The sequence below is a fragment of the Carassius auratus genome, unplaced genomic scaffold, assembly GCF_003368295.1.
Source record: "Carassius auratus strain Wakin unplaced genomic scaffold, ASM336829v1 scaf_tig00027954, whole genome shotgun sequence".
In the NCBI taxonomy this organism is placed as follows: Eukaryota; Metazoa; Chordata; class Actinopteri; order Cypriniformes; family Cyprinidae; genus Carassius; species Carassius auratus.
In genome coordinates, this window is record NW_020525644.1 from 162469 (window position 1) to 184711 (window position 22243).

At 36.1% G+C, this 22243-nt stretch overlaps 2 protein-coding genes across 2 annotated transcripts in view; both read left to right on the top strand.

The window, feature by feature from the left end:
• Positions 1 to 215: 215 nt before the first annotated feature.
• Positions 216 to 14841, top strand: LOC113079413 (DENN domain-containing protein 3). The gene is made up of 24 exons (XM_026251681.1): positions 216 to 389; positions 1239 to 1356; positions 1829 to 2090; positions 2384 to 2499; positions 3308 to 3417; positions 5215 to 5326; positions 5459 to 5578; positions 5793 to 6011; positions 6080 to 6195; positions 6535 to 6690; positions 6771 to 6867; positions 6950 to 7053; positions 7221 to 7399; positions 7499 to 8023; positions 8904 to 9160; positions 9257 to 9421; positions 9839 to 9968; positions 10054 to 10161; positions 10509 to 10639; positions 10989 to 11155; positions 11529 to 11668; positions 12523 to 12635; positions 13024 to 13161; positions 13639 to 14841. The coding sequence occupies exons 2-24, from the start codon at positions 1273 to 1275 to the stop codon at positions 13840 to 13842; spliced, it is 3753 nt and encodes a 1250-aa protein (XP_026107466.1). The 5' UTR covers positions 216 to 389; positions 1239 to 1272; the 3' UTR covers positions 13843 to 14841.
• A 1303-nt stretch (positions 14842 to 16144) lies between these two features.
• Positions 16145 to 22243, top strand: part of LOC113079404 (focal adhesion kinase 1-like) — a 50794-nt gene continuing 44695 nt past the window's right edge. The window contains exon 1 of the mRNA XM_026251671.1: positions 16145 to 16447. The gene's annotated coding sequence lies outside the window, so the exon portion shown is untranslated. The remainder of the gene's footprint in view (positions 16448 to 22243) is intronic.

Genomic DNA, 22243 nt, shown 5'->3' on the forward strand with positions numbered 1-22243 from the left:
TTGTTTTCTTCTCTTATTTTAATGTTATTTTCTTGATAACATTGTGTGTTATTGTTCCTTGAATGAAATGATTTTTTCCCTTCTTTTAATCTCCGACAGCAGGCTTCCGGAGGATGTAAAATAGCGAGAGAGGAGGTAGTGGTGTAAAGCAACGGGTCACAGAAGATTACAGTGGAATATCCCAAAACATTTTAATACATTCATATTTTCCAGAGAGGTTTGCTCTACATTACTGCATGTATTAAAAGTAGCACTGGCCACCGAGAACATGTGGTGCCTTTTGACTGTCGCGCATGCGCAGATCACTCTCATTCAGCAGCTTGTCCTGTTTGTTGTCTCAACCTGTCCGTGCCTTAATTTCACTTTCATAATACCGGTGATCGACAAAGGTACGTGCATTCTTATCTTTACAGTAAAGATGGGCATTTATTTACATGGTTAGAATATAAAATAAAATTCAGTGTTATCGCCTTATATTAAAACTTTAAGATTAGCCTATTTATCTGTTCATTGAGAACATCAGCTGCTCTTCGAGTTTTTTGCAATTATTCTTATTAGGTCAAATACTTGAATTATTACAGTTATCGTTCTTGAATTAGCAAAACTGTTAATACATTTTGGCTAAATAAAACCAGTGACTCATTATCTGAAGCTGAAGAATTGACTACAATGTGTTCTTTTTTCTATTCACCTACAGCTCCATTTGTTACAGTATCTTATATATATATAATTGGCTTGCACATAATTATATTTTTAAAATGTGTAGCATGTTGTTTAAATTGTGGATTGAATACGTGTCTAAAATTATAATATGTCCCACCCTGGCTATTCACGTATTCTAGCCTATAAGCTCTTCAGAAAATTTTTTGTTTGTTTGTTTGTTTTTTTAATAGGTATTTTACTCTTGCAACACCTGCATGAGTCAAATTAAAACCAGGAACTTCCCAGAGCAGGAAAATTAGATTATTGGCACATCTCTTTTATCTGTGGTTTCCGTTGTGTCTGTATAATAATAACTGTTTTTAGTTTGTTTCCACAACCATGCTGCTGTGTTATTCTTGACTTTTTAATGTCTACACTCTATCTTAATATAGTATATTTAAAGTTCATCACATATAATCTACAGTGTTAAGCAAAAAATGTTTTACTTCTTTTAAATTTCAGTTCACAGCCCAGGAGCTACACATTTCTGAGATTGAAATGAATATGTGTGTTTTCTTCACTGATCTCTCATACAGATCTTATAAGGAGTGCCAATCCTGTTGATTATCAATGGCAGACGGTCTGCCTTCAGGATTACTGAAAGCTTGTATCGTTGTTGGACCTGAATATGATAAACTGAAGGAGCTGTCCCAGGTAAAATAATTTCCTTCGGCAAGTTTTTGTTAAACTGTTATGAGGTGTAAGGCACAACAGATCTCTTCATTTAAAGCAACTTATGCATCAAACATGATGGAACAGGTCTAGAGCTATAGACTAGATTATGATGGAATCTGAATTTTGTTTTCAGTTTTAACTTTGATGTAGAGTTTCAATTTTAAAGATAATATCTGTTGTTTTTTTATATGAATGAAATATTTCTTTTTATTTTATTTCATAGAGGTTCATGGGAGTTTGTTTGTGAAAGCTAGACTCTGAAAGGTGCTAGAATGAAGGTTCATTAAATTATTTCTATTATTTTATTTTATTTGATCTATTTGATATGATTTGATTATAGATTTATTTATTTATTTATTTATTGCATCTGAAAAGGGAACATTGCTTTTGAAAAAAAAGTTTAAAAAGATGTTTATATTATCATCAGATTGAGTCATATCATTGTGTCCAGTCTTTGCTGCAGGTGAATGGAAGTCCTCTACCGCTGCTCGATCCTGTGGTCCTGCAGGTCCATGCACCTCCATTTGTGTCTACAGAGAATCTCAGTGAACCAGCCGTGAGAAACCTAAGCCAGACCCAGCAACAGCACTTCTTCAATAAGAAGAAAAATGATAGGCCTGTTATTAAGGCTGGCAACCCCAAAGAAGAAACCACAGAGGAAGTCAGTGTTCCCAAATACCTGGACCTGGCGCTGCCACAACTCTGCTTTCCAGGTGAAACAACTTTGTGTGCAAAAGCTTGTCTGGTTGTTGAATCATATCAGTGCATTCTGCTGAAACCCTGTTCCATGCAGATCTTAATAGATTACATAGTGTAATACTTCAGAAACATCTCTATAGGATTTGTTCCAATGGTCAGCACACAACAATATAAGAGAATAATAATAATGGTTTTAACTGACTGCAATGCTGTAAATGTTTAATACTGTAGTTCAGTTCACAGTAGCTGTAACTTTAGTTTAGAATGATTCGATTAGAAAAATATTAATTTCTTTCTTTTAAATCAGGTGGTTTTCAGATAACTAAGGAGCAAAAGGATGAACAGTTTCACTTCCTAGTCTTCACTGACGTGTTTGGAAACCAGTCTCATGGAGTAGTTCTCCAGTACAGTAGATCAATACAAGTAAGGTTCATTTTTTATATTTATATAACACCTGTGCTGAACTTTTTATTAAAGTTTATTACTCTCTGGACTAATAACATTTAAGATTACACTTAAGATTTATTTAACAACTTTAAGATTATTCATCTGTTCATAGACAATGCCAGTTTAGTGAACACTTTTGCAGTTATTCCTATTAATTTTAATGGTAAACATTTTTCAGTTATTCTGCTTGAATTAGCAAAAATGTTTTAAAAAAAGAAGGCAAAATGAAGTCAAATGCAAAGTGAATGTTCCTGCTAACAGTGCAAGTATTGAGACCTATATGCAAATACTGAATATGCAAATATTCTCTTTCTATTGAATTTTAGGCAATTGATTTACAGCTTTTTTTCTTTTTGTTTTTGTTTTGCATCTTGTGGATTGAATATGTGTTTAAAATAGTAACATATTAATATGTCCTATTTGGTTATTTAAAGTAGACACAGGTCATGTTAGGACAAAGGACAAATGGGGACATGGGTTATGTCCTCATAAGTCACCCTCTCCTTGTAATACCTGTGTCATACCCATGTCATTATACAGAGTTGTGTCCTGATATGTCACAAAAACAAGAGCACACACACACACACACACACACACACACACACACACGTTCATATGAATATCATTTGTCTAATATCACAATATCAAACTAATACCATTGATTAATGAAACTGATACTGCAATGGGAAGTACTTTCCAGACTACATGGTGGTTTTTCAGTTGATATTCTTTTGATTAAGGCACTGACATATTCAAATATTTTGTTTCAAACCCTGCTATACAGGAAGGAATGCAGAATGGACGCCACAAGTCTCCACAACTCTACATTGGTTATGCAATATGTGTTATATCAAAACACCCATATTACAATGCTCTCAAGGACTGTCTGTCTAGGTAAGATTCAAGACATTTATTCACATGTACTAAAAAAAAGGAAATATTTGGGAAACAAAGGAGAATATAGGGCTGGGCAATATAGCTAAAAAATGTATCACAATATAATATTTCATTTCGGTATCACTCAATAATTATTGAAACTCTTTTATAACCCTTCTTAAATAGAGAGCAGTAGAAAAAAGGTTTAAACTGAACCGCTGTATTTTCCATTTAAAAAGAAAACATTTTTCTCTTAAACAAAATAACAAATAAAACAAAATAACAAAATAAAATCTGAAACAAATATCTCCTTTTTTATATTTTATATGCAGATTAAATATAAGTTTAAGGAAACTGTCATGATTCTGCCTTCATGTCCTGACTTTTCTCTAGTCTTGAGGCAGGATCATATGGCCTTGTCTTTGGGCCATGTGCTTGTGTTGTCTCGTCCCCTTGCCCCGCCCCCTTGTTATCCTAGTCTTGTCGTGACTGCCTTATCTGTGCCACCTGTTGTGTCTTAATTAGTTCCCCTATTTAGATCCCCTAGTGTGCGCTGTCTTTTGTCGGTTCATTGTTCCTCATTGTGATTGTTCCACATTGTGATATGTGTTACTCCATGTTCCTGTGAAATATTGTTACTCGGTGTTGCCCTTGGAAGAAGACGTTGTGAGACCTGTTGTTGTTTATTTGTAGTTAGTGTTCTTGTGTTTCGAGTCTTTGTTTATCGTGTCTTGTTAAGTTATTTAGTGTCTACCCTAGTCATTGTTTTCCCCCTCGTGGGTTTTGTTTTCCCCTTTTTGTGTTAATTAATCCTGTGTTTGGTACATCCTGTCTGCACTTGAGTTCCTCCTTACCCCTCCACATGACAGAAACATCTGACCATTATCCTGAAGCCACAGGAGGGCGAAATGAGCACAATAATGAACCTCATTATACTGTTTATTCAATGCAATGATATAAAGGCTGTCTATAAAAAAAGTGCATATCCTCTAATCTTATATTATCAAATCAAATATAGTTTCATAAATTGCATTAACAATATGAACAAACATCATCATCTTGGTTTCAAGCCATTTACTTTGGCGCCTGGCCAAACAATATATTCTCTGCACTGAGCTTCTATATATGTCTCAAATACTTTGAATGAAAAATGCAACAGCGGAGCATCTTGTGGGCTCAACTGGACAGACTAACAAAATCTACAACTACACTTAGCCTACATCACCATCACCTTATCTCGTGCACCGCTGATAATGCTCCCTGAGCCACATCTGAAATTCAAATAAACAATTTTTGCATTCGAATGCAAATTAGTTTTAATTTCGACTAATATACCTTTTTATTAATTCTGTCTGATCTTCGCAGGCAGGCACGACACTCAGCATGTGTTTGTGTGTTATGTTGGCTGTCTGCTTGTCACTCATAACACCCGCCTTTAAATTTTTCTTATCATTATCGATGATGGTGTACCTTAGATAAATATAGAGACCGGGCTAAGAGGAATAGGAGAATATATAACAAGAGACTTATCAGCAGTACTAGATTCTGCTATTCTGTCTTCATAAAGCACTCAGTTTGTCTATACTATACGAAACACACATACAACACATATATTTGCAATATTTGAATTATTGTAAAAACAGAGCTTGTTTTGAAATCACTTTAGAGCCACAGTATTCACACAATCTAGAGAATTACCTACAAAAAGTTTTCTTTGCATATTAAACTGATCTAGGAGAAAGCATTCGAACATCCAAAATGACACACACACCACCTTTTCTTCCATTTCCTGAGTTTTCTCTCTCCCATCCGCAGCCTCTTAGGTCAGCTCAAAGTCTGTCAAATGACTGATATGGAAGAGCAAGTGAAGGAGTTTTCTGCTAAACTGGCTCTGGTCCCAGTCCCTCCTCCTGGCCAGCTGTATGTGGTGGGTTCTTTTAGACATCTAACGTTTATCAGAGTTGGAGAACTGAAATAAAATTGTCATTGTGCAAAAAATTCTATGCATAATACAACATGCATAATACATGTGAAGTATTTATATTATTTGTTATGTCAGGCATTCACCTTAAGCCCTCTGACGATTGTCCTTCCATCCAGAGAAGACAAAAACCATCCTGTTATCGACCTGGACTTGCATCTTCCGCTCTTCTGCTTCAAGTCTAGAGAGCTGCTGCAGGTCTCAAACATAAATGACTTAATGCGGAAACAAAAATAATTGAGGGGTTTTCTTTGTTAGCAGTTTGTGTGAACACAGACGGTCTGGAAATCACAACCAGTCAATTTTAGATAAAAAAAAAATGGATGAACGTTTTGACGAAACAAAAATGTTAATGAATGTTTTGGTCCACATCACATTGAAAAAATTTTTATATGTCTCTGTTCCCCTGCAGATCATTGCCAGTATACTCACAGAGCAGCGTATGGTGTTCTTTTCCTCAGACTGGGCCAAACTTACTCTGATCATAGAGTGTTTCATGTTGTATATTTGGCCCCTGCACTGGCAGCACACACTGGTGCCTATACTGTCCCACAAGATGCTTGACTTTGTTATGGCACCAACTACCTTCCTCATGGGATGCCACATCAGCCACTATGAGGACGTTGCCAAGGTAAAGCCTAAATAATGGTCTCTATTAACTCATTCAGCTGTTCTTTAATTCAGGATTTTGTTTATCAGTTAACAGATGACCTGATTCTGATCAGTATTGATGAGGGAACTGTGTCCTGCGCTGGCTGTCATTATGTTGACGTCCCAGACATCCCGCAGGCAGCTGCTCAGCGTTTCAAGTGTCGGTAAGAAACATTATTCTACTGGATTAATCAAAATATACAAGATATTAATAAACTCACAGAGACCAGGGGCCTGCACAATGATAGTAGCTTAACAAACTCAAGTTGACAAATCCAAATAATCCAATCAGGCTTTGTTGGTACCATGATGCTGATCATCAACTTTCTCCGTCACCTCAACTAATCCTGCACTCAATTCATGTGTGATGGATTTAAGGTCACAATCTAAACTGAACTATAAATCAGTTTCATGGTATAGGCCCCAGGTCCCATTATATGTTCGTAATGTATTCAGTCATGTATTTGTCAGAATTGTAATTGGTTTGCTGGATCTTCATGTAGAAGGAAAGGTCTTCAATTACACTATGACTTGGAAATGGTTCATCAGAGAATATGTAGCAGTCTTTATGAGCTGCGGATGCAGAGAAGACAGTGGCAGCACAGGCTCAATTTGGAAATACAAAACATCACCCTGGAGCTCATCGTTAACATGTTTAGGTCAGTAAGAACCTATGCAGGAAACTAGACCTGATTTTTGTATCTTCTACACATGTGTAATGAAATGTTTCTTTATCCAGAGATGTCAGTGATAACCTTAATTACGAACACAGAATCTTTAACACTGATGAGTTTCTGAAGACCAGGGAGCCAGACGACAAACAATTCTACAAAAAGGTGACTTTCAATTTAATAATATGTCTGGTCTACAAAAATTCAAAATAGAATAGAATGACTGGTGGCTTTTTATTCATGACAGGTCTTGGAAACACACATTTTCCACTCCTTCTTGAAAGAACGTTTGAATGGAAAAAGAGACAAATTTACCCAAATGGAGCTCAGTACTCAGACAGAAGACCAAAAGTAACTTGAAGCTGTGTTGTCATTTTCGAACAAATGTCTTTGCCAACTTAGAATAACATATTTTACACATTAATAATTGAAATGTTTAGTGATTTTTGTAAGCATTAAATTGATTGAAAGTGACAGTATATATATATATATATATAATTTGTTATTCATTTCTGTAGATTGTGTAGATCGATGGATTACTCCCGCAGACCCACCATAAAGGAAATAGTTTTGCGAAATGGTTCTTTAGAGAGCGGTTTGAGCAAACGTCTGGGCTCAAGTCTCCCTGACCTGGACAACAAGAAACACCTGACTCTCCTCAAAAAGATGTCTCCAACTAAGATCATTCCTGGAAAGCGTAAGAGAACTGCAGTACTGTAATGCTGTTTTGTATTTACAGATTATCATAATATATTTATGTTACTGACCGTCTTTGTGAAATTCCTTATCCCAAAAGCTTTGAATACTCCAGTCAGGCCATTCAAGATCTTCCAGCTCCCAGATTTCCCTTCTCCGTTGAACTACCCCAATGTACTCCATTACTTTGGAGATCTTATCCTCCAGCTGAACAAAGCCATATCAGCCACCCCACTTGATGATTCCTCCCTGCTAGCAAGATACTTTTACCTGCGCGGCCTCATCAACATGCTGAGCTCTAAGCGACTGGATGCCCTCAGCGACTTCCAGAACCTCTACAAAACAGATATTGCGATTTTTCCTGGAGAGCTGGTGAAGACGCTGATGGACTCTCTGCAGATAGAGGATAGAGTCCAGGTAGAGAAAAGATCTGAGCTCAAGCGACTCATCTGTCAGGTGAAGAACAATGAAAAAAGCGAGCATGAGGAATCAGACTATCACGTGAAGAAGTTTGAGCTGCCCAAGACCCCTATGCAGCTGGAGGAGTTTGTGATGTGCACTCAGCAGTCTGGTATTGTGCGGGACATGGCCACTTCACAGAGACTGTTTGAAGCTCTCATAGTTGGTAAGTTTAAGCTGTACTGTGTCATTGTATAAAACCATTAAAGATATGCAATATATTTGTACCATACCAGTAAGTAATAGACATAGAGTTTTTGGATAGAGATAATAGAGATAGAATATTTAATTTATTGGTACTTTGCTGTCTTCTATAGCTTTGTGGTATTCTATAGTTTATACTTAATGTTTGGCAAACCTCAGGCTATTAATGAATATTAAAGGTGCAATGTGTAATATTTACAACGATCTATCTACAGAAATGCAATATAATATACATAACTATGTTTTCAGATGTGTATAAAGACCTTACTTAATGGACCGTTATGTTTTTATTACCTTAGATTGAGTAATTTCTATCTACATACACCACGGGTCCCCTTGCATGGAAGCCACCACCATGTTTGTATAGTAGCCCTAAATGGACAAACTGTTCAACAGAGCGTGTTTCGTCACTTTGTTGTTCTTGCGAATAAAACACTGACACAATGATGAACAAGTACATTAACATAGTATCAATTTATTGAATAATTAAGTAAAAATAAGTCCTTGATTTACCTTTGCTCTCTGATGTCTTTACTGATGACATCTTTACCTGTGTCGGTCACGGTAGCTTCTCTCAAGGGAGGGGCGAGCGGGGGACTGTGCCATTGGTTGCAATTCACAACCTCACCTCTAGATGCCGCTAAAATTTACACACTGCACCTTTAATTTTCAAACTGTACAATTCTAAGACTTGTAGTGTTTAATCATAAACTATATTTTGAATACATTTAAACAAAAATACAATAATACAAATTAATTAAAAAAAAATCTGAAAAAGAAAATAAAAATATTCTACCAGTGTTGTGTAACATATTTTATTGTAATATGTTTGTTCTTCTCAGGTGGTCCGAAGCATATTCATCCAGAGATGTTCAGAGTGTTTTATAGCTTCTGGAAACAGGCCGAGGCAGGAGCACAGGACATTGACCTGCCTGCTGAGGTCCTGGAATGTCTAGACAACAATGAGTGTGTGTACAAGCTGTCCAGCCCTGTGAAAACCAGTTATGGTGCTGGCAGAATTGCCATGACTCAAAAGAGGCTCTTTCTGCTGACAGGCAGATGTCGATATGTTGAGATTGCCAAGTTTAGGGACATTGAGGTTAGTGAGTCTTTATACCTATAAGCTGTAATATTCCTTTTAAAATTAAATTAGAAAATAGTGTTTGTGGTAACCGTATGAATTCTGTGAACCCAGGAAGTGAACCTCTCCGTTGCCCCGCTTTTGAGGATCCCCTCTCTAAAGATCAAGAACAGCCTAAGGAAGGAAATATTTGAGGCTAATTTAAAATCTGAGAGTGAACTGTGGAACCTGATGATCAAGGAGATGTGGGCTGGGAGAATGATGGCAGACAACCATAAGGTCAAATTCACCTGTACTGTCAAATATCTCAAACTGGAGTCAAAACATGAAATATAAAATGAAAATTTTCTAGAACAATTATTTTCTATTTTTCAATTTCATTTATTCATGTAATGGCAAAGCTGAATTTGCGTCCATTCATTATTTCGTAATAGGGTGTTGTTTAGGGAGTAATAGTTTTGAAAATCACACACAACCTTTGATATGGCCTACCAGTTCATTCCCATTTACTGCCATTAGATAAACATCTATGATAAACAATATGCTGTTTTTTATTTTTTTATTAAGGATTCAAGTTTGTTTCTCTTTTCTTGTTTGAGACGATGACTGTTATTCCTTTTCAAAATCAATGCATGTTTAAACTACAAATGCACAAAATACTTTAGTTTGTGTTCTGTGGTCTCTTGTGTTTATCAGGACCCCCAGTGTGTGCAGCAGGCCCTGACCAATGTCCTGCTTATGGATGCAGTGGTGGGATGTTTAAAGACACCCAAGGCTATTTGTGCTGCCTCCAAACTGGCCTATTTTGAAAAGCAGCGACAAGAAGGTGTGTCTCACTCCCTACCTGTAAGAACAACTGCATGATGAAGACAAGACAGTTGAATTAAAGTATCTTGTCCTCATTCCCACAGTCCCCATGATCATCCCCAGACCCACAGCAGAGACTCTGAAACACAAGATCAATCCGTCCCAGAACATGACGCTCCCTCAGTCTGTCGATGTCTTACTCTACACTCCAGGTCTGCATGCAGGAGTTTTTGGTGAAATAGATAAAATATGTTTATGGTCTGGGTTTGCCCTGTCTAATCTGTCCACTGAGAGACTTTGTCAGATTATGATATACATTATTTCAGTTCAGGTTATTAGACACATTTTTTCAGACTGAAAAGTGAATCATACTGGACAAAGCTACATACTGCATGAATTGAGCATATGCATGTAATCAAATGAAACTTTTTCCGTGTTTTTCTTTTTTTTTCAGTTATAAATATAAACTTTATTTGTGTAAGCATCTGTGTTATGTAAGATTTATATAAACTGCTTGTGTAAGATTTCATGTTAAATCATTCTTTTTAACATCTTCCAGGTCATTTAAATAGAGATGTGGATGGAAACCCCAAGCTCTGGTGTGCTCTCAGCTGTGGGAAAGTGGTTGTGTTTGATGCTGTCAGTTGGTCCCTGATGCAAAACTGTATTCATTTAGGAGAATCTCGACTGGTAAGATGCTGCTGTTTGATTTTAAGATTTAATATACTGATATATTTTAAGATTTTGATTTAATATATTGAAGATGATAGAAAAGTACTTGATATCAGCAATATCAAAAGTTTAATTTAAGAAATCTATTTAGTGATCCTGCAGTTGTTGAGAAAGTGTTGTTCAAGTGGGGCCTGAGGGACCTCAGTAAATTGTATATCATGTATTGTACAATCACCTTGCCATAATGTTTGCAGCTTTTGTCTTATACTTCTTATACTTCTTTGGATCTGTGGAAGAGGGAAAATTGCAGTCTATATCTCAAAACAGATTTCACACAGTAGTCTTTTTTTTCTTTTTTGGTGCCCAGAACTGCATGATGGGATTGGACCAGAAGCAGGTGTGGATTGGTTCTCAGGACTCCGTCATTTACATAATTAACATTCGCAGTATGTTGTGTCATAAACAGCTGACTGAGCACCGTGGAGAGGTCACAGACTTTGCCCTGGAGAAACTGAACCCTGAGAACAGACCAGGGTGAGGACTGGACATTAACATCATTCACTCGGTCTGTATCCTGGCCGGATTAGACTGGTTGGATTAGACCAACTGCATTGCAATATATATATATATTTTTTTTGGAATTTATTATATTTTTAGTAGAATGTACATATATGTGTTTATATATATATATATATATATATATATATATATATATATATATATATATATATATATATATATATATATATATATATAAACACATATTTGGTTTGTTATATAGATAAAGGAATTAAGAAAATTTACTCCAAAAATACAATTAAAAGTGTTCCCATCAGGTGGCAGCATTGTTTGTGGTACTTTTTGTATATTTGGCCATATACAATTTCATTTTGATGTGCTCTCCAAGCCAAGCACAGGTGTATTCCTGTAGTGCAGATGGCACTGTGATCGTTTGGGACGTCCCCTCTCTGAAGGTGAAGAGACAGTTTCATCTGTCCTGTGACAGACTGCAGTCCATTCAGATTAACAATGACGAATTATGGTGTGGTAAGTTTGAGCTTGGTAAAACTGTCCAAAACTGTTGTTAACTAGAAGGTCCAATACATACTGTAAAATGTTTACATATTACATTTTACAAAAGCATTCAGGTGGCCAATTTTTTGTTTTTATTTATTTATTTTGCCGATGGATAGCTTAAAGGGGTCATATAATGTGATTCAACCATGGCTACCTGAAATGGCTCGTCGTAACACGTAAGGTGCTTCTGACTCACAGTCTGTAAGCATGTTTACATATTCAAAGGATTAGCTACTGATGATTCAAAAGTGAGTTTTCAACAGTGTAGAGTAGTGTTTGTTGTTTGTCGTTTCTCTGATCACAAATGCAGACAATGGTTTTATGTTTACGTGGCATGATATGCTATGCAACATGTAAAAAGACAGTAAAAGTCATTATAATAAGTAATTATGTCCCCACTGGATGCAACAAATGGCTCGTATATAATGTGTTTTATTGATTTTGTCTGGTCATGCCTGGACACGGCATCTCAGTTAGGTAAGGGGCATAACATTTCCAACACACACTTGAGGTATTAAGCCAATCACAATGCACTGAATGGCTGGCCAATCAGAGCACACGTCACTTTTCATACCGATGAGCTTTGTAAAAATCAACATGTTTCAGAAAGGCAGTGCATAGAGGAGCAACAGAACAATGTACAGTATGTGGGAAATAATGTGTTTTTTTAACCGCATGAACACATTGCATTACACCAAATACGCAAATTATGTTCTTTTTAGCAACATCGCATGACCCCTTTAACATTATTGAATGTTATTGAATATATTATCAATCTATACATTACTTAATTTCAATTTAGCATGTGTTTATTGCTTGTGAAGGTGCCAAGGATTGTGTCATGAGGCTGAGTCCCCGTGGAGATCTGCTTTGTAAGATTTCCCTCCCAGATGATGTGAAAACCACATCCTTCAGCAGTTTCACACTGTTTATGGAGGTTTGTATTTTTCATGGTCCGCTCACAGTATCAGCTGTAACCAAATATGACCCCCAAACATGATTATCCCCCATCCTAAAATATATATGGACAGAACATCTGTTATTATTCATAAAGACTCATATATGATGTATAAAAAAGCTAGTTTTAAGTTATAAATCTTTATTTATTATTTTAATGAATGAGTATTTATGGGATCTCTGTGTATGACTTTATGCTGTTTTAGTGTGTAGTTTTCCTTTGCCTTTTCATGCTGTTTGCACAAACACATTTGACACCCAGACAGGCAGAGAGGTCAGCCATGCCACTAAATGGTGTGAATTGCATAAAATTATAATGTGCTCAGATATAATGATTGATCTCAGGATCTTGTTATGTGTTTTTATAGAAAAGACAGATCTGGACAAGTTTCACTGACTCAGCAGAGCTTTGTATATGGGATTCCAGTGACCCCGTCAAAGCACCTAAACAGGTCACAGTCCCCAACTGCAGTGGGGTCACCTGTATGATCAGAGTGAAGGATCAGGTAAGATGTTACATTTTACATGTCATTTCCATGGTCATACTTTCAGGAATTTGAAATGAAATCTTAAGAAGAAAAAAAAGGTTTCAAATGTTTCTATTTTAAATAAAGGCTGTTCTTTTGAACTTTTGAAATGCTATTAATTCCTAAACACTTAAATCAGCATATGATTTCTGAAGGATCATGTGACACTGAAGACTGGAGTAATGGCTGCTGAAAATTAAACTTTGCCATCACAGGAATAAATTGCTTAAAATAAAAAAACAGTTATTTTAAGTTTAAAATATTCCACGATACTGTAATTTTATTAAATAGATGAAGCTTTGGTAAGCATAAAAGACTTCTTTCAAAAATGTTAAAAGATCTTAATGTCCACAGACTTTTGAACAGTAGTGTAATTTCTTTTTGTTTGCTTGGATGAAATGTGATCATATAGCACACTGGAAGAAAAAACGTGGTCTCTTCTTTCTCTTTCTCTAGGTCTGGATTGGTTGTAACGGTGGGTCAGGCCTCAGTAAGGTTGTGGGGAAGATCTTTGTGTTGGACTCTGAGAGCCTGAAGGTTGAGAAGGAGCTGGAGGCTCATGAAGACACTGTTCAAACTCTTTTCTCAGCAGAGGACCGATACATACTCAGTGGCTCTGCAAAAAGTGATGGCAAAATTGCCATCTGGAGAGTAGATTAAGCAAGCTTACCCAACAAAAGTTTTTAAGTTTTCAGCTTTATAAACGGGGGCATCATGATCTGTGACATGCAAGTAGTTAATCAGTGCTCACAGCACAGGGGAAGAAATATATTCACAGTTGCCCTTTAAAATGTGCTATGTAATCCCTTTAAGTTTTGGTGAGTAGAGCTGTTTATACTGGTTTTGATTAGAGTTAGCCAATGATGGGTACTGTGAGGACCAACTAGAAAAATCCTGAAAATTGCAAATATTTATTAAGATAGATTATGGATTGAAACAACTACTACAGGGATTTCTTTCTACAAATAGTCCTATGTTAAGAATGCTCAGATCTCAACGGTCTCTTTGGAAATATATATTTTTGTATAGCTTGTGGTTGTAAAGTGTAAACAACAGGTTATTATATCTTTCTGGATTCATTTAAAAGCTCTCGGTCTTTTGAAAGCTGTTTTTATTCCAAGAGAGCTGAATATAGAATCTGGTGAGGTTTGTGGAGTTGCCATGTACACAATTTCCTGTAAAGTCCTGGATCAAAGGGAACTGAGGACCAACCAGCAGCACTGCCTGAAGATGGACTGCAGCCGTAATAAGTAGATTGTGGAACGGTGTGCCAGTCCTTGTGGTGTCTCTGGAGTGGCTAGTAAGATTGTATGATACCCTCTTTGATGGACCTACTGTCTTGGTTTTTTGTAATTGCAGATCTGTATTTATTTTATATCAGAAATGTTTTGGGGGAATCTCACACAGAAATGCCTGGGTTGTAATTTTTCTCAAAATGTCTTTTTATTTTCTTTTTATAATTGCATTAAGTAAAAAGTAAATACAAATAAAACAATAATAAAGCATTTATATTATAGGCCTGGCTTAAATCGTGCTTGCATTTTGATGATATTTTATTGGCAGTTAAGCACACTTTCCCTAAAAGTCTCATTACTGCATGCAAAGAATATTACTGTAGTAATGTAATTATAATGTCCAACCTGTTACACTATTTTTAGAATAAATTCAGTACAACATCAGTAATAGTGCCCTTGGTTTTAAATATTATAAATAATAATGTATAAATATGATTGAAATAATGTATTACATTTTGCATTACAATAATAATAATAATAATAATGAGAATTTGTATTTATTCAGCAATAAGAAAAAATAATTTAATAATTTATTAAAGAATATTTTTCTTATCAATTATTGAAACATGAGATAAATGTGCTTTAAAATCATATTTTGTTGTGGTCTTTTTATTTTATTTTTTTAATATACAATCTCCTCCTAGATCAGCCCTCCTTTCCCCTTGAAAACAGATTATTTAATGTCAAGTCTTTAAATAGCAATAATTACTGTGGAGTTTGTGCTTGCCTTTAATATTCAAATAAATATGAATTAATAAACATGGAGCCATTCTGGACCAGTGCTTCTCACTCTGGAGGTGTTAGCAGAAGGGGCCCTTGGCTGGATTTTTGCCGCCCATGCAGAGAGCAGTGATTGGCTGATGTGTAACATTCTGAACCTGGGGTCAGCCATCTAACTGTCAGATGTAATTGGAAGGAATTTTGGGGATGTGTCTGGAAGACAAAGCCAGCACACATCCATCCTGTCCCTAAGTCCCTGGAGTGTGTGTGTGTGTGTGTGTAGGCGTGCAGCAATCCTTTCAGAGCTGCTGTGCGTGGCATAAGAATGAATTTGTATAATTGAGAAGCAAAATAACAAACCGTATTCATGGATCTTATTCATTTTGATGTCAAAGAAACATTTTTTTGAGGACATTCTTGGATCAAGTTGACAAGTACACCACTAATTTGCCAAATGAATCACAGTCAACTCCACATTCAGTACATATAATGTATAGTCTTTTGTACCAGTAACTATACCTAGCTTATTTTTTCCAAAAGCAAATTATCATCACTTAATATTTGTATTATTGCTGGGCAGCCTGAGGCCGATTCAGCCATACTGGAGCGGGCAATTCAGAACTGCAGCGTTGGAAAACATGATTCATTTAGCAAATCGGTTCGTTTGAATCGTTCGTTTCAATGAATCAATTCTTTTGAGACGTCAATCCAAAGTTCCCAGAATTCTACGCACGGTTTTTTGGAAGTAAACCACTGATCTATATATAATTATTATCTATTATAGATCAGTGAAGTAAAGACATATTGTATTTAGGGTGTTGTATTTAGATATATGCCTAATTATAACTGTTAAAGATGTGTTGCATATGATGCTTTCAATGGAATTAAGCCCATGTGTTTATTTTTGTTTTTTCTTCTCACAGATAACTGCTCCTACCTGTCGCATAGGCTATATGTCGTTATTTGTAGTTAGCATGCCATTCACTTTAGCTTTGCGAATCGGTTTTACAAAATGATTCAAAAGAATTGATTCAACATAATGATTCATTCGCAAATCGGTCATTACTAGCAGCAGGGAGAGTGAGAGCAATAGGGAGGATTCCGGCTTCAGATCCACTACAGACCCCACGGAGTCTGGACAGACCCACAAACAGCGCTAGCACGGGTTACAAACCCAAGCCAAACACTGAGGATTACTGGGTGTTTATCAAGAAGCCGCGTTTTTGGAGACATCCGATGAAAAGAATACGGTAAGTATTACTCCTGGTTAAGAATTCACATTTTATATTTGCTGTAATAATTGCTATAACTGTGTTAGCTTCGTAGCATAGCGTGAGGGTCTCATTTGCGATTGGACCTGGAGAGTGGGCTTGAAATGTTGTGTTGCATTGTGAGTGCCAGGTGTGTTATGTATTGGCAAGTGCTTAGGATTCCCGTATCATTATTAAAATGTTGATAAAAGTCATATGTGCACGGTTTTTGCAGGACAAATGCTCATGGCAATACGAAAGAGACCATAAACAGTAATTTCAAGCCAATCCGTGTTTTCTTCCTCGCGGACAAAGCGTTGTGACTAATGTAACACCAGTCTGCATGATTAATAACCCGGTATAAATGTTGTGTTCGCTGCTGGATTGTTATGTTGAGTTAAGTGTGTTTTTATACAGTCCATGAGTGTGTCGCGTTAGTGGCTGTGTATCGTTGTCAGACTGTTTCTGTTCACATGGTGAACTGAAAACAATAACAAAACACAAACAATGCAAGTTTAGTGCGCGGCAAAGATTTATTAGTAGCATTTGTCTGTGATGCTTTCCACCAATTTGATGTATTAAGTGCAGAAATTTTTACTTAATGAACACTAGTGCTGGCAGTGTATTATTAGGTACAGTAGGCTAGTCACCTGTTTCAGGTAGCCTAATATTTCGGATACATGGAGGAGGTGTTTCATATCAATTGGGGGTTGATAATTAGTTGACTTTTTTATCATTCATGATTTCACTTAATATAAGAAAAATATTTCGGACAAGTGTGAAAATTAATTTTAATCAACATTTAATGCCACACATTTTTTTTTTTTTTTTACAAACTGAGCGTGGAATATATTTTTAAATAATCTCGGGTCTGTAAGATTTCTTTAAGAATTATATTTTATGGTTTCCACTTTCCACCAAAATATTAAGCAACAAAACTGTTTTCAACATTGTTAATAATAAACACCAGCAGATCAGCATATTACAATGATTTCTGAAGAATCTGAACACTGGAGACTGGAGTAATGACTGCTTTAAAGGAAGATGCCATCACTGGAATAATTTAAATGTTAAAATGTATTAAATAAAAACAACTGAATGTTACTGTTTTTTTATGTTTTTAATCAAATAAGAGACTAGCAAAACATTAAAAAAAGTCTTGACCCCAAGCTTTTGGTTGGTAATTGTAGAATACTTGTTAACAGGAAAAATGTATACAAGACGTAGTCAACCAGACGATGAACACTATTAACAGCAATTATTATGTGATTGCATAGTAAGTAGCAATATTTGTTAATTCTGTATGTTGTCTGTAATACAGTGTTGAATTATATTTATTGTTCATATCTATTGTATCACCTTTATTAAAATCTGAATCTTTGTACCATTGTCAGTCTTGTAATCTGATATTCATAGATGATTGTTGACTGTGATGGCTTATAGATTAATGTTTTGCCTGCACTGGTGAACCATGACTCTGTCGAGAATTGCATTAAGAAAATTTGGTAAAGAAGATCCAGTTTCTCCGACCTAAAGTTCAGTCCAACCAGAGCACTGGAATTGTCAGGTGTAATCCTGGACATGATGAGTGGAATATGGATTTATTCAGCTACACCAGGCCTCAGGGTCTGTCTCCTCTGGGCTATTCATTAGATCAATTATCCTGGGTCGCTTTTAACCAGTATTGTGACATGTTGACATTTTTCCCTGTTATTATTGCTATTGATTGGCAGTGGCCATGCGCTTCTTACTGCTTTAGAACAGCTGAGGGTTTCATTCTGTTATAGTGCAGAGTGACAGGGTCAACGCATATAGCAACAATGAGACATTTCTGTCTGACTGATTTCTTTTTAATGGTGATTTTTTTTTTTTTTTTTACTTTTGGGAATATATTTCTGGGAGATACCATTCTTACAGATATCACATCACAGGGGAAAGTCATAAAGGTTTGGAACAACATGAGGGTAAATAAAATTAGGGGTGCACGATATATATATCGGCCTATGATTAATGTCCATAGTAAGTAAAGCCGGTTCTCCAATCAGCGGGTAAAGTTAACAACGGCTCCGTTTAGTAACAGCTGCTTTATAGGAAATCACTCACCTGATGGCATTTACCGCTGATTAGATAACCGGCTTTACTGATGAGATGTGCATTAATCATCGGCCGATATATGTCGGTGCACCCCTACATAAAATGATGACAGATAGACAGATGCCTAGAAGTAACCCACTGTAAAGCTGTGTCATATTGCATTGATTTAAAGTCCTCTTACCCTATTCTGCACCCAAAAACTGGTCTCAGTTCAGCATCTGTCAGTTAGCAGCGTGATGAGTCTTTACGGCAGTGTCTCAGGCTCAGTGGTGTGACTGCTGAGAGGAGAGATAAGCGGTTAAATGAGTTAAAAAGTAAAACACTAAAAACTAAAATAAATTGTTTTAAGTAACATGATAATGTACTGTAAAAATGGATATTCATTTTGAGTTTGACTGAAGAGTATACATTTAATAGTGTTGTTAAATAATAAGTGTTTTGAAAGAAATTATAAGTGAGCGTAAGATGAAGGTAAATGTGTTTAAATGTAAAAACTGAGTAGCACAATGATACTTATATAGTGATAAATTACAAAAATGTTAAATAGCAGATGGTCAGTGATGTGGTACTGATATTGTGCATCCCTGAAAAATCATGTAGATAGATCTACCAATGCTACTTCCTGTTTGCATTCATCCTGCATGGAAAGTATGGAAAAATAATTGAATGAGGATGTTAACGTTTAAAGATATTTTCCAAACCGCTAAATTGTGAGCATAACATTTGGCCAATTTCTTAGTTTTTACTTTATTTCCTAGATTTATTCTTGGTGTAAAATGCTTTGGGTGTTACAATAATTTGGCACCAGTGTTTCAGTGTGTGATTATATGAATGATAACATCTCAGCCTCTTCTTGTACTCTCACTCTATCAAATACCTATCAGTCTTAGCACAGGCCTGGAGCTACAGCGCAGTCTGTCACAATAGACCAATGCTCCCTCCTTCTGCTCATTTGTGACAATTTTGCCATTTTCTCTGTTCTCGATGAAGGATGCGGCTCCAGTGTTTGTTTCGTCTCTTTTTCACAATTGCTGTCTGTCTTTCTTCTATTTTCCTCGGTTGTGCTATGTGAGGTTTAGGAAGATTGCCAATTTTAATACTGCCTGTGTTTTTGAACAGTTCAGGGAGTGAAACCTAGCTGGTGAAAAATAAGCCAGATTGTAGTTTTATAGATTTGGTAGAATACTGCAGTGTCTTTAGAATTAAATACAGTCTTATTTATACCTTTGTTGTAGTTTTTTTTTTTTTTTTTTTTGCTGCAATCCATCACAGAATTACAAAGTCTGGTCATATGGCGTTATTTTAATGACAATTTGTGGCCTTTTGTTTCTTCACCTTTTAAGCTGAATGTAGTGTGAGATTCTAATGCTTCGAATAGCTGAAATCCACTGCATTCCGATTATAGTGCATTCAGATTCAGCATCTACAATGAAAAGATGATCCAGTGTTCCCTGTTCAATGAGACAGACATTTCAGCAGCTCTGATTGCCGCTCAGCCTCTGGATGACCTTCTGATAGAGTCTGAGTGAACAGTGGGCTCAAGAATGACCTCATTCTGAGCTTTGTGCATCACTCTGTCCTTTCTCTGTGCCATAGTCTTATGATAATGGTCTTTGGACATAATTCTGTTCTATTCTGTTCTAGACACAAACATTTCATTTTCAGTTTTATTTTAATGATACCTGTACATAATAGTAATTTATTCTAGTCTAGTCTAGTCTATTCCACAACAAAAATGGGAACCTTAAAATTTTTCTTTGAGTGCAGTTTTCTTACTACTATTTTAGTAAGGAAGTTTAATTACATCATAGTCATGAACCGTGATTTGCTGTTGGCTGGTTAATAGTAGTTTCACTAGCATACTGATAACCTCAAAACAAAGACATAGACTAAAAGCCACTAATCTCTTAAGAAAGCTCTTTTAAGATCGAAACTTTTTTTGTTGGCGTCAGTTTAAGATGCAGTTTAAGTTTAATTGGGTCTATATTTTAGTTTTGGTATCTTTAATTCTGTCAGTCTTAAAAAAATGTATCTGTGTCAGTGGTTATTTCAGAAGCAGTTATAAAAAAATTCCCATAAACATCCAATCTTTTCTAATGATTTAATTGTAGTTGAATGTGTTGATTAGCAGTGTGGTTGACAGCTAGAGGGCCCTCTAAACACACACTGGAAGACATGCACACACAAATAGTGCTTTAACACATCACTTTCAGTTCTTTTGTAGAATAGAGATAATTTCTTTTTTTTCTCAGATATTTAAAGGATATCATATTATGAAGGTAAGACAAGCTCTTGTACTCTCTCTCTTTCTCTCTGAAATGGATTTCAAATAATTCACAATAGCCGTGTTTCCACTATCGAGCTAAGACCGGGCGTGCTAGTGCGTGCCAGGGCCAGTCGCGTTTCCACTGTCACTTCCGGGGCTTAATCGTGCCTCGCCGGGGCTTCCTTGGGGCCAACGGCCAGGTTTTTTCGGCCCGACAAAATCCTTGGGCCAAAGCGGGCCAGCTGGGGCTAGAGGAGGGGTTACGAACAAAGGCGGAGTTTCTCCGTGTCTGGAGAGCATCAGCGCGGATCATTTCAGAAAGATAACAACTTTAACACCAGCATTAAATACTTTTTAAAATCAGTTGAGCTCAAAATTCACTCTTAGTCAGCAGCGAGTGTTTGAAATAACTTGATCCGATGTGGATTATAATCACTAAACAAGGCAGAAATATTTATAAGTGATGTAAAAGACTATGCACGCTAAACATTAACATTACCATCGTAAATATGACCGCTTGGAGAAATCAGACGTCAGCTTCTTACTCTCTATCACAATTGTGTATTTATTAAGTAACATTTTATCTGTCGTCTTGTTTCGTGAGTTTAGCTCCACGTTGCAGATCATCAAAATATAATAATGATTTTTGTTCGGGAGCTTTTATAAAAATAGAGATTCTGCGCTGAGGATCATTTCAGAAAGATAGCCGCGATAACGCCAGCATTAAACACTTTATTTAAATAAGTTGAGCTCAAAACTCACTTTCAGTCAGCAGCGAGTAATTGAAATAACTTGATCCAATGTGGATTATAATCACCATACAGGGCAGAAATATTTATAAGCGATGTAAAAGACTATGCACGCTGGGCATTAACATTAAACATGGTAAATATGACCGCTTGAAGAAATCAGACGTCAGCTTCTTATTCTCTATCACAATCGTGTATTTATTTAGTAACTTATATTATCTATCACAAGCCTCGTCTAGAGAGTTTACCTCATGTTGCCTATTATAAAAATATAATAATGTTTTTGTTCGGGATCCTTTATAAAAATAAAGATATTCATTGTTAATGTGACGTATAGGCCACTGTGACTACAAATAAACAGAAACAGACTCTACTGAATAAGCAGGCTATTTTCATAAGCGTTAAAAATAAATAAATAAAATAGAAAGTGTATTTATGTGTGATTAATTTTGAGTCTTGATAAATTAAATCAATATGATCACTGTATCACTTATTCTATAGTTAAAACATCGATGCTTTTGAATTTGAATATAAAACAAAGCATGCAAACAAACGGCCGCTTTTATCATGTTCGTTTTGTGATCGCGCATGTTCCAGTGACTTATTTCTTAATTTTCTGATTACTTCTCTAGTGAAATAATGAGGTTGCATGACGTTGTTCTGAGAGGCGTGTAAAGGGCGTGTTTT